This window comes from Danio rerio, chromosome 23 (genome assembly GCF_049306965.1).
Source record: "Danio rerio strain Tuebingen ecotype United States chromosome 23, GRCz12tu, whole genome shotgun sequence".
In the NCBI taxonomy this organism is placed as follows: domain Eukaryota; kingdom Metazoa; phylum Chordata; class Actinopteri; order Cypriniformes; family Danionidae; genus Danio; species Danio rerio.
The window spans coordinates 23,631,120-23,643,157 of record NC_133198.1 but is presented as its reverse complement, the minus strand read 5'-3'; the positions used below and the strand labels follow the sequence as shown (position 1 = coordinate 23,643,157).

At 35.1% G+C, this 12,038-nt stretch overlaps 1 protein-coding gene across 20 annotated transcripts in view; it reads right to left on the bottom strand.

Annotated features, from left to right (window-relative positions):
* ccdc30 (coiled-coil domain containing 30) overlaps positions 1–12,038 on the bottom strand; it is a 36,007-nt gene that overhangs the window by 3,648 nt on the left and 20,321 nt on the right. For 5 of the 20 annotated variants that reach the window (XM_073938837.1, XM_686840.10, XM_073938831.1 and 2 more), the window contains 5 exons: positions 11,387–11,528; positions 11,175–11,311; positions 10,971–11,088; positions 10,802–10,866; positions 5,873–9,008 (listed from right to left, as the gene is read on the bottom strand). In XM_073938837.1, coding sequence (XP_073794938.1) covers positions 8,795–9,008; positions 10,802–10,866; positions 10,971–11,088; positions 11,175–11,311; positions 11,387–11,528 — 676 coding nt within the window. In that variant the 3' untranslated portion in view covers positions 5,873–8,794. Of the gene's footprint in view, positions 1–2,139; positions 2,226–5,872; positions 9,009–10,801; positions 10,867–10,970; positions 11,089–11,174; positions 11,312–11,386; positions 11,529–12,038 lie in introns of those variants that run through there. The other 15 variants (XM_073938821.1, XM_073938823.1, XM_073938820.1 and 12 more) reach the window with 7 other exon arrangements.

Sequence of the window (12,038 nt, the reverse complement as noted above, 5' to 3'; positions counted from 1 at the left end):
GATAAGATGTGACACTCTCTAAAATAACAACTTGTGATTTGCATCTTAGATGTTTTACTTGTTACAATTTTTTTGCATGCAATGCAAACGCCAACCCTTCCAATCAGTATTTTGAGGGGGAGAAAAAAAGTGTCCTTTTTTGTCATTTTGGTTAATTAAATGACATAATTGCATCATGATAAAATGTTCATGAAATGGATTTTTGTCATGATGTTAACATAAGTGTCACACAGGTTCAGTTTTGTTAATCTGAGTCAGACATTTGAGGTGTTATGCGGGTCTTAAAGGGATAATTCACACAAAAATGAAAATTTTTCCTCAGCATTTTCTCACACTCATGTTTAAGAATAAGATATTTTTAAGTATTTTGCCCCTTTCGTACAGTGATACCAGTAAATATCCAGAAAATTACCGAAACAACTTAACCGGCAAGTCAGAAAATGTTCTGGAATTTTTCCAGAAAAGACCATTCACACATCCATTCCAAAATAACGGTAAATTCTGACATCATTAACCAGAAATGACCTCTAAATGGCTGCACTTGTATTTGTAAATGTAGAAGGAGTCAGGCTTTTGTTGATTGTACATAATATGTGTGAGTGCTGGCGCTCACCGGCACACACGCGTCAAGCAACTGAAGCAGAGCTTGAAGGTAAACAAACAGCGGTTTATCATTAGTATTTAATCGATAATTTGTTCTACAACATGAAGGAACATAGAAATGTTATCTGACTATTATCTAGCAGCTAAATGTGTCTGGAAAAATATTTAAAGGCTTTTATTTTCATAAACTGCGCAAACGTGAATGCCTCTGAATGTTCTGATTTGCTGGAGAAGACGTCAAACGTCAGCACGTTCTAATCTTGAACACGCTCTTTCCAGCAATGTTACTTCTGCGTTCACACAGAGAGCAGCATTCCAGCAAATTACCAGTAATGTTACAACTTCTCTTTCTAGATAATTGCCGGAACGGTATTTTCAAAACTGGCCTGTTCACACATGGTCAGGTAATTTTCCAGACAGGTCTGTATGTGTGAAAGGGGCTGATGATATCCATAGGAGGAAAGAAAATACTATGGAATTCAGTGGCTGTTTTTTCCTCCCTGCATTCTACAGTATATCTTCCTTTATGTTCAATAGAAGAAAGAAACTCAAACAGGTTTGGAATTGGAGTGGATCATGAGTAAATTATGACCCATTATTCGTTTTTGAGTGAGCTATCCTTTTTAAAGTTTTAAAGTGATAATTGATGCCACAAACTAAAAATATTTCAGTATATTTACTCAAAGATAAACCTGAAACCTTTTTCAGAAGAACATTGAAGAAGCTTTTTAGAGATTTATAAAATGTAAATAAACATGTACCAGGAGTAAAACATTTTTTTTTAAATGCACATTAAATGTCGTGGCTCCTGATGATGCTTTTAGGCATGGGCCGGTATAAGAATCTGACAGTATGATATATCATGGTTCACAGTACCACGGTACTGCTCTAAAATATATTCTTTTTAAATGTCTGGGTAAGAAACAAAAAATATTTTTCCCTTTTGAAAACAATATATTTTATTTTGAGAAATAATTTGGACCGGTAAACAAGTCTGGCTAAATAATTCAAATGAATTATAGACTTCTGCTGTCTTCATTAGTATCAAAAACACAGATTATTTTACATTTTAAAATGGCATTTTCTGATATATTTTCTGCTGGTGATACTGTTGTCCAAAAAACATAAAGTCTTACATACAGCTTAGGAACGGTATAGAATTTTTTGGGGTGGTTTTAAAACCTTGACTTTTTCAAATCGTGATATACCTTGAAAACGGTTATTGTCCCATGCCTAGATGCATTGCTATTAATATGATAGATTGTGGTCCTATGAAGTGAAACCGCTGTAGATTAAAGGTAATATTGTTGCAAGTAATATTCAGTTTCTTGCACAGACCGGACATTTCACTACAAAAGACCCTAATGTAGGCTACAGGTAATCATTTTGCTTTGCCTATATTTTTCTCTAAATATAGGCAAATGTAGATAAAAATAAGACTCTAAAATATAAATATAAACTCTAAAAATACAATAATACCATTAATCATACAGTTTCAGATTAAAAAAAGTATACAGGTGAAAAAAAGTTACTTACTTTCTTGTGTAGCATAAGGGTGAGTAAAATAATGCCATATTTCCATTTCTGGGAGAATTATCACTTTAATTCCTGCTGTTCTTCCCCTGACAAGTGATAAAGAAATGCACCTTGAGTTACTGACTTACACCGATGGATAGCTGAAAGTGTTTTGTAGATGATGTTATAATCTAATAGCAGTGGCCTATTTAAAAATGTTTTTTGGTGGTTAAATAAGAACTCCATACACCAGAATATCAGTAGTGATGTTTGCTGAGAAAAACAAAACAAATGAATGTATGTTCATTTCTGCAAGAGTGTTTCTGTTACACAAATTCATCCTGAACAAATAACTCCTGTAAATCCTGTATGTTTAACCTTTTTTTTCTAAAATATTTGCTCTGACAAGCAGAACCAGCGTACAAGCTGATAAAACACATTTCAACAGTAGTGGACAGCGGATTAAATGAGTGAAAGCACACATGGTCACTTCAGTTTTTCTAGCCAAACATGCCGTATGTGATTTACCTGATGTCAACAGGCCACAAAACAGCAGCTCTACTACATTCATTTACTTCTGTGGTCATTCATACCAGTCATTTGTTAAGCTTATTGTGTTCAATTCATGTATACGTAGGAAACTTTTGTTTTTTGTATTATCATCATCATCATCTGCCTGTTTGCAAAGGACCAAGTTGTTGCTCTCAAAATTCCCACTGAAATTATAAATTTTTCATAAATGACATATGCAGTATAGGTGATTTATTACACAGTAATTTGGGAATGTAATCAATATCACCATTTTAGATGACAAAAATTTGGTCAAAATGTACTTCTTGGTGCTTTCTACAAAACCTCCGCTCATTGCCAGGAATAGATTATTACATTACAGTATAATCCTGGGTTGTTCAGCCTCAAATCCACTTTAAAATCAGTAAGACGTGTACATTTACTATGAAATATACCCTGTATTCATTAATAGTGCAAATTGCAAGGTTTAGATACTGTACTTTGTTCATTTTTGTATCTGTTTAGTATATACTTATTAATATTTGTTTTTCTGTAAGTACTGATCATTGTTTTTATACTGTAGACATCCTTTCTTTTTTTTCTTTTTTTTATGTCTGTGCCTTAATTTGATCATTTGTTGAAAGACCGGATTCTTTCTCTTTTTTCCTCCACGTCGATGTTTCTCAGTATTCAGTTTTCTTAAGCCTTTTTTTTCCGCATGGAACACCGTAATCGTTATTAACGAGCTGTTAACATGTATTATGTAAGACATTGTTATATATGTTTCTGAAATAATTCACGCTTTCCTTTGTCTTGCATTGTGGTTCCATTTAAAGATTTTTGTTTAATATGCACAGACAAGACTGATAGGTGAGTTAAAAAATATCAATGTCAAGAACACTTTGTATCTCTATCTTGTTTATTAAATTCAGACTGTTATACCTGAGCCTTTGTAGTTTTTTTTTAAAGACGCCACTGGATCTGTTGTGAACTGAAGCTGGTGATAGAGTAAACACTGAATATAAATTTGACAAGGACACCAAGGGCTTCCGGTGAACCGTCTTTTCATTACAAAATTGTCATGCTTAAGATCCGATTTCTTTAAAAATCAGTGATCTTCACTGCCTGTTACTGTAGATATACGATATGAAGTGGGTCTCAGATCGGACAAGAACCGCTGCATTAAATTCCATTACACACCGTGTCTTTAAAATATGAGTTTATTTTACTCCAGTATTTTCAATGAAATTTCTGTGCTAGCTTGTTGCTACTGATGCCACTAGTGTTATATGGTCTTTCATCTCATTTACACTTAAACAACTAAATGAATGTTTAAGTCTGTTTAACTGAATGTATTGTGATGACATTACAACATTGATGCTGTAAAAACAACCTTGTGAAATTGAAAATAGTCACATTAAGCTTTCACCGGAAGCTGGCTTTCAATCTCTAGATGTGCATAGAGCCCATTAATTTAGAGAAGATTTAAATATAAATTGAGTGTACAATGTGGGAATATGTGTAAACGGTTTACAACAAAAACAGCATCACTTATTTTATCCATTTGGTTCTCTCAGGATTGGTATATTGGAAAATAACTTATAGAAATAACTCTAAACTTTTAGCATGGAACGCCATTTCTGCCACAAAATGAACTCTATAAAAATGTTAGTTTTTTTTTCTCAATGATTTTCATCTAATGAAAACAAAATAAAAACTCTATAAAAATTGTAGGTTTTTTATCTCAATGATTTTCATCTAATGATTAAAAAAACATTCCCAATTTAAACTTTGGCAATTCATAATTCTAACTTTCATTTTAGTTTTACGTCAAATTATTTCACACATGACTGTATTTTCAAGTTTACATCTTGCAATTAAGCTTTTTTCAGCCTCTTAATTCCAAATGTACAGTACGTCTTGCAAATCCAAGTTCTTGCATCACTTCTCAGAATTGATCCTGCTCTGGGAGTTTGATTGGGAGGTGATCCAACCAATCATGGTGCCAATGTTACTATTGAAAATACTTAAAAGTAATTAATAAGAAAACAATAACTAAAAAGTATACACTTCCCGACAAAAGTCTTGTCGTTGATCCCTGTTGTAAGAGCAACAAATAAAAACTTGACTTCTAGTTGAATGTAAGTAGTGGCTGAATGTAAAATTTTCCCATGAATCATCTGTTGAACTGCATCCTATTATCACAAATACTGCAGAAGACCTATTGGAACCCAAGATTCTCATAGAATTCAGTCAAGTTTGGTTAAAGAAAAAAAAATTGGGGTTACATTCATTATGGGGAGGCATGCAGAGTGTGTTTCCTTGCCATTTCAGATGACTATTAATACGTTATTTAAGTCATTGCAGAGATGTATGGATGCAGTCGTCCAAGCTCATGGAAGTCATACACATATTAATTCTCTTTCCACTGCACCATGACTTTATATTCTGTACTGTACATTACTTCTGTTAAGCGACAAGACTTTTGTCTAAGCAAAGTCAGACCTTACTGTCCTGATTAAATCATTAAAAAAATCAAGGCATGAGCATATTTTATTTTGGTAAAATAAGCGTAATCTAGAGCTTTTTGCCTTTCATATAAGTCACTTCTGATACCAAATGATCAACTAGAAGTCAAGTTATTATTTGTTGTTCCTAAAGCTTGGATAGTTGACAAGACTTTTGTCAGGTAGTGTACAAGTTTTAACCTATTTTCCAATCCTTTATACTGGAGTATGATAAACAAGTTACACGGGGGAGAAAATATCTAAATTGTAATATATAAACTCTCAATTACAAAAAAAGAAAATTGTGGGTAACTTTTTATCCTGTTTTGGAAACACTGTAGACATTTCTCGGTTTATGAATATAATGTGTCACGCTGGTACTGAGCTACTCGACAGCAGGTGTCAACATGACAGATCTAAAACAATAACAATATACACAGTTGAAAAAATCCTAATATAAACCAAAGTGATTCCATTTAAGAGAAAAACAGCTTTCAAGATGGTTTCATAATGTTCTCCCATTATATACAATGGTAATATTTCTCAAAATTTCAATAATGCAACTTAAAATATCTATTTTTGGAATAATACCCAAGTAAACATTTATAATGCAACAATAATTTGTAAATGAAGCCCTTCTGTATTGCTTTGAGAATAATAACTGCACTGAATTAAAAAAAAAAAAAGTTAACAAAGGTCATTTTTCCTCAAGATTGACTAAAGCAATCAAACAGGCATCGTGAAAATAAGTTTATTAAGAAAATACATGCTAGGTCAGTGTGTGCCATGTACACTGATGTCGTCCGCAGTTTATACAATGAGCCCTATATGAATATTTCGTAAAGGTTGCATCCTAATATTGTATAGCAGCAGGACACAATGTACGATACTCTCATAATGCACAGGCACGACTGCAGGATCTTCATCCTTTTGCCACAGTTTAAAGTTCTACAAAGTGTTTCCTCTTTCAGGTGACTTTGCTCGCAGATCACAGGTCATTTCAGTCTCTCAGGACTACATAATAACATATAAAAAAACTCTAAAAACTCCCATTTCATACGTAAACAACAATACCATAAGGCTGATAATGCTAAAGTATCTCTAATATATCCCTTTTTTAGGACAACATAATACGCAACCTTTGTTCATGGTAAATTATTAATCACAACCACATTGCGTACCTAATATGTAAAGCAAATACTACACATAAGCAGGTCTAAATAAATATTTTGATTGTACATTTCATGGCTGTGATTTCCGCCCTCCTAAAAAGACCAAACTACTGTTCCAAAATTCCAAAAGATATTTTTAAAATAAAAATAAAATAAAAAATAATAATCTCTTACAAATCACCATTAATGTAATCATAAATACTGTAAAAAAAAAAAAGTCAATTTAGAGGAATGTTGTTACAATTTAAACTAACTTTTCCATTTCAATATATAAAGAATATTATTCCAGTGATTTCTTACTCATTACTCCAGTTTTCAGTGTCAAACAGTTCTTCAAAAATCATTATCAAAGTTTAAAACTTTTAACTTGTACTTTTTATAATGAACACAGTTCAAAATAGGAATATATGCTTTATTATTTAAGTATATTTATCCGAAATAAAATGTAAAAATTCCTTATTTTGATCGATTTAATGCATCCTTGCTGAATAAAAGAATTAATTTCTTCCCAAATCTTTTGAACAGTAGTGCAAATATTTTTAGCTTCAAAGAGCGCAGTTATCTCAGCCCTAATGCCTCATTCATACTAAAAGCAACTCGCAGCGGCCGTTCATTTCAACGGAGAGCAAGCGACATTCGGTGACCTCCGTCTACACGACCAACAGTGACCGTTGGCAACCATAGATATTTACATTATATGTCGCCTGCGATATTGATGTCTATTAAAAAGAATGCATCAATAGAGCCGCCATTTTAGTACAGGGTAACACATCTTTAAAATGAATGTGGGGCCATGCAGTGGAGGACTGGCCATCCGGAGCCATAGGTATAAACCCATTTATATATTCATCTATGATCGGTAGTGTTCTTGGTAGTCAGTATGCAAATATATTTTTTAAATTACGAAAAATATAATTTTACATCACTTTTCTACATTGGAAAAGTGACCGTAAGGGCATTGCTGACAAAGAGCATGTGTTTGTGGGCATGGAAATGTATTATCCTCCCTCCCTGTTAAATTTGATCTAATCCATGTCCTGAAACACACACCCTTTCCTGCTTTCACTTCTAATTATAATGGAGGGAGCAATTAGTTTGTGAATGAATCTCCTATTATGAATGACTCGTTCAATTAGCCAACAATCATACAAGTTTCAAGTGTTTACAAAAACGTAAAAAAACGAAATCTTACGTATGAAATGTTCTGCCTTTGTGATTTGTGACCATACACCGCGCTAAAGTCGAGCATCTTCACAATGGCTTCAGTCTTGACTAGGTGCGGTTGAATGAAGTTTGTCTTGGGAGCACTGTACAAATGTGGCGGCGCTAATGACGCATGCTCAGAGTCCGAATGCGATATCTAGTGTATATATCTATGGTTGGCGGCCAGGTGGGCGTGTTGAGCAACGCGGCAAAGTTGAGAATTTTTCAACTTTATGCAAATGAAGTGCAACTTTGAAGTGCACCAGTAGAGCTCACATGATCCTCTCAGCTCGTTTAAAGGCCGGTTGTATTTGTGCTATATATACCTTCACACAGACCTGCATTTGCAGCAGGTCACCACCCAGAGCGACAGGCAGCTACAAAGTCGTTGCTAGTCTGAATGAGGCATAAGTGATATTTTCCCAGGTTTGGCTACAAAGAACGCAGTTATTTCAGCCTAAAGTGATATTTTCCCAGATTTGGACCTAAAATCAGCATACAAAAAACATGTTTTTACATGTACTGGTCGGCATTTACACTTAAAGGGATAGTTCAGCCCAATATTTAATTTCCCTTCTTGCTTATGCACACTTAAGCGGTTCTAAACGTTTATTTCCCTTCCACTGAAAACAAAATAAATTTTGAAGAATTTTGGAAACCAGCAGCCATTGCCATCCATTGTTTGAACCAAAAACAATATTATGAAAGTCAATTGCTCAGTAATATTTGTTTTCAACAAGAGAAGCTCAAACAGGCCTTGAACAAGTTAAAGGAGTGTAAACGCAAGAATTTGAACTATCCCTTTAAATACTTACTACTTCACCAAAGGCAATAGTGCATTTCAATTGTAAACACCTGCAGAGGATACCATCTGAACATCAGATTAATAGTGCTTTAAGTGCTTTTCTATAGTCGTACCATAATAAGGTGAATGTGTAAAAACACATATGGCATTCTTATAGATGGGACAAGGCTACTGAGCTTAGCATCAAATGAACTGTAGTGCTTGCGGATAATATAAAATCCCTATGTGAGTCAATGGAACTAAAGTCATCCCATGTTAAATATGCAGCAATAATGCCACTCGTCACACACTATTAAAAATATTTTTAAGTATAAGAAAATAAAGACCTAAAAATGAAACAGAGTCACAGTGCCATAAAACCCACTCCTTGAGCAAGCCGTCTGTGTTTAACCCACTTACAGTTCACTTAATATTAAAGTTTTTGATTGATCCAGTGACTTTTCAGAATTGGCAAACTCTGTGGTGGCATTTGACAGTCATCAGGCCTCATCGCTTGTGGCACTGAGACTCTCCTCCTGCTCTAACCTGCTGTTGGGAGTCAGAGGGGAGGTCAGGTTCAGGTAGCCTATCTCAGTGGACTGTGAAACAGGCACAGATGAGGAGATCTCCATGCTCTTCACTCCAGATTCACCCACTTTGACTCTGCGGATGGCATCCAATATTCCCCATGAGTCACAGAGACCAGGCTGTGGACTAGAACAACAAGTGTGTAAAAAGCCACCACTGGATTATTAGCACAGAAAAGAAATCCCATGATCAAGTATTTGATAGTAGGTTTATACCATTTTTATTTTAAACTAAAATTGTAACCTTTTATTTACTTGACAATGGCATTTTGGGGCTTTTACTGTCACTTTTATTAAATTAAATACTGAACACTAAACCTAAAATAATGAATACTACACCTGAATACTAAGACTGCAGAATATATCAATATTGCAATGCGTGTGTCCACAATTGTTACATGGCAGGACATGCAATGTTGAGTTGGGGTTAGTTGATCAATAATTGAGAATACGTGAGATTTGTGGAGTCATTGCAAGGTAATACCATAACAGAGTGAAAGTTTACCAGTTGCATGAGCTTTAACAGCATTTCAAAAGTTTAAAGCATTTATGAACAGAAAAAGTTATTTTACATTTCATTATTCAATTTCTGTACCTTCTAAATTTCTGTTTGATTTGATGGAAATCCATAAATCACTGTTTATTTAACTTTTTTCTTTGCTCTATTGAAATAAAAAACTTTTTACCAGCAATTGGTTTTAGTTTTTTTTAAATTGATTCACATCCTTACAAAATCACCCCAATTAGTCAAAAAAATCAATGATTTCTTTCCAAATAGAGCTATTCAAGCCATCTGGTGAAAGTGTTTTCACATCGCAATATGTATTGCAGAGAAACAAAACATGGCAATATCAGATTTTTTCAATATCGTGCAGCCTTACTTAAATTGTATTAAATACAGAAAGTAAGATTTTGTATAGTTTTTTCTCAATCTAACACTATTCTCAAACTGAAATATAGAGGAAGTTGGAATACCGAAAAAAATAGCGGGAGAGATAATGAGACGTTGAATAGTGGAAGGGTGTTGCGGACGTAAGTTAAGAGATGTGGCGGGGGTTGGTTGTCGCGGACGAAAGTGAAGAGGGTTGGGGAGTCGCAGAACAAAGTGAAAGTAAACAGCAGATAGGGGAGGAGGGCGGTGAGAAGGGGTATCGGTAAAATGAGGTGCAGGATCAGATTTCAGAGGTGCCAGATCCAGCGTGTTCTGGCACATATTAAGCCCCATCTAATCCCAACCATAATTGTAAATTATCCCCAAAATCAGAGGGGAATAATAGTTAGATAACAATCATGTAAAAGTGCATAAACCTAACCGTAAGCCTAGAGTGATTTATACTTCTGTGTCGAGCGATCGTCTTGATCTACGGTGCCTGCCTTGAACATAGCATTTATACTGTTCCTCTATGTTCCTCTGTGGTGTGTTTCTTCGAATGCGTTTTGTTTTTTCCTAACACTACCTAAATGTACAAGTGGCTTAAACTTTTTTATTTTGAAGCTGGAACCGGCAGACATGCAACAACTTTAATCAAAAGGTAAACACAAAACAACAGTTTCCATCTAAAGCTACTTCATGGGACTCAACACTTGTAAACACTCACTCCAACGGGTTCGTGTGGCTCTCAGTCACACTGGTCACAGCTACCTAACTGACCAACCACAGAGCTTGTGCTACGCATCGTTGTGACGTGTAGTTAAATTTTTTTTAAAGGGGTGCGTGTCGGTGTCCGTGTCAGCCATGGCGAGGGCTATGCGGCCACGTGAAGGCTGCGCTGGAGCATACCTACGCTTGACGCAGAAGTATAAATCAACCTTAAACTTAACATAAACGGTAAACGTATCCCTTAATTCTGATTGGCTGATTGGGATGTTAATCCAGGAACATGTCCTATTTGGTCAAATCAGGTTAGGGAAAATATATACCTTGGAGTTGATGTTCGCAACAAACCATCTTGATGAGCTCCAGATGGAAACATTTTCTTGACCTCCTACGACAAATACACACACATTAGCAGCATCTGTGTACTTCAAATAGTTTAAAGTTTTTCTTTAAATACTAATATAAAATTGAAGTAGCTCATCAGAGGTGTACCTCAACAGTACACACCGACTGAAGGTTTCTCAATGCACGATCTAAAATTCCTATCTGATTGGCCAGTGTTAGAGTTTTCTCCTGCAGCTGTTTGTTCTCCATTTCCAGGAATTTAACTCTAAGAAAGAACAGCAGAAAACAAATCAGTTAGCATGTTTCTGTGCTTTCCTGTCAAATGTAAAAGAGCTTTAAAGGGATGTTTACCTCTGCTGGGTTGTAGTAGCGGTTCTCAGTCCATTGTTCCCCATCTCCTCTGCCTCACTTATTCGCTGAAGAAGTTCTCGTCTCTCCAGAAGGAGTTGCTCGTTTTCTTCTGTTACAGTCCTAATCCAGTCCTTCTCCTGCTCATAGTGTGACACACTCAAGGGACGGTGTATAGGTTATATATCTAGTGTTTAAGGTCAGAAAATACTTACTTTCTCTGAGAGACTTGTTGCAAGAGCCAGATCATTTTCCAGCTGCTGGATCCTTTGCTCATGTTGGCTGACTGTCTTCATGAAGATCTGTTTAGCTCTGCGCAACTTGGTTTTCTGCTGTGACTGTTTTTCATTGTATCTCCTGCAGAACAAGAGTTTATTTTAGGGCTGCACAATATATAGTTATGGCATCGATATCATAATGTGCACAACCACAATAGTCACATAACATCATCTGCAATGTCAAATCAGCATTATAGTTGAGTAACACACACGACTGTGAAATAACTGCAAAGTTTAACCATAAAGTTACCAAAAAATAGTATTATTTGCTTGTTTTTTAGGGCCTGTGACTGTGTACACATTTCAAGCCAGTTTAAAGCATTCAGGCAGAAGAAATTAAAATTTGTAACTTCAAGAAAGATTCATTGTGTGCAGAATGAAGATTATACAGTGTTATTTATTTTACATTTAATTCTTCAATTTGTGTTCCTGAATATTGTTAGACTCCCAGAAAAACCATAAAGCATTGATTTCATTTGTAACTGTATGCTTTACTGTATCATTGCTTTTGATTTGGCTTTTTACATTTTATGCAGATGCGCTCTACTACAAAATCTTCCTATTATCATCCAAATTAGTCCTAAAGTTG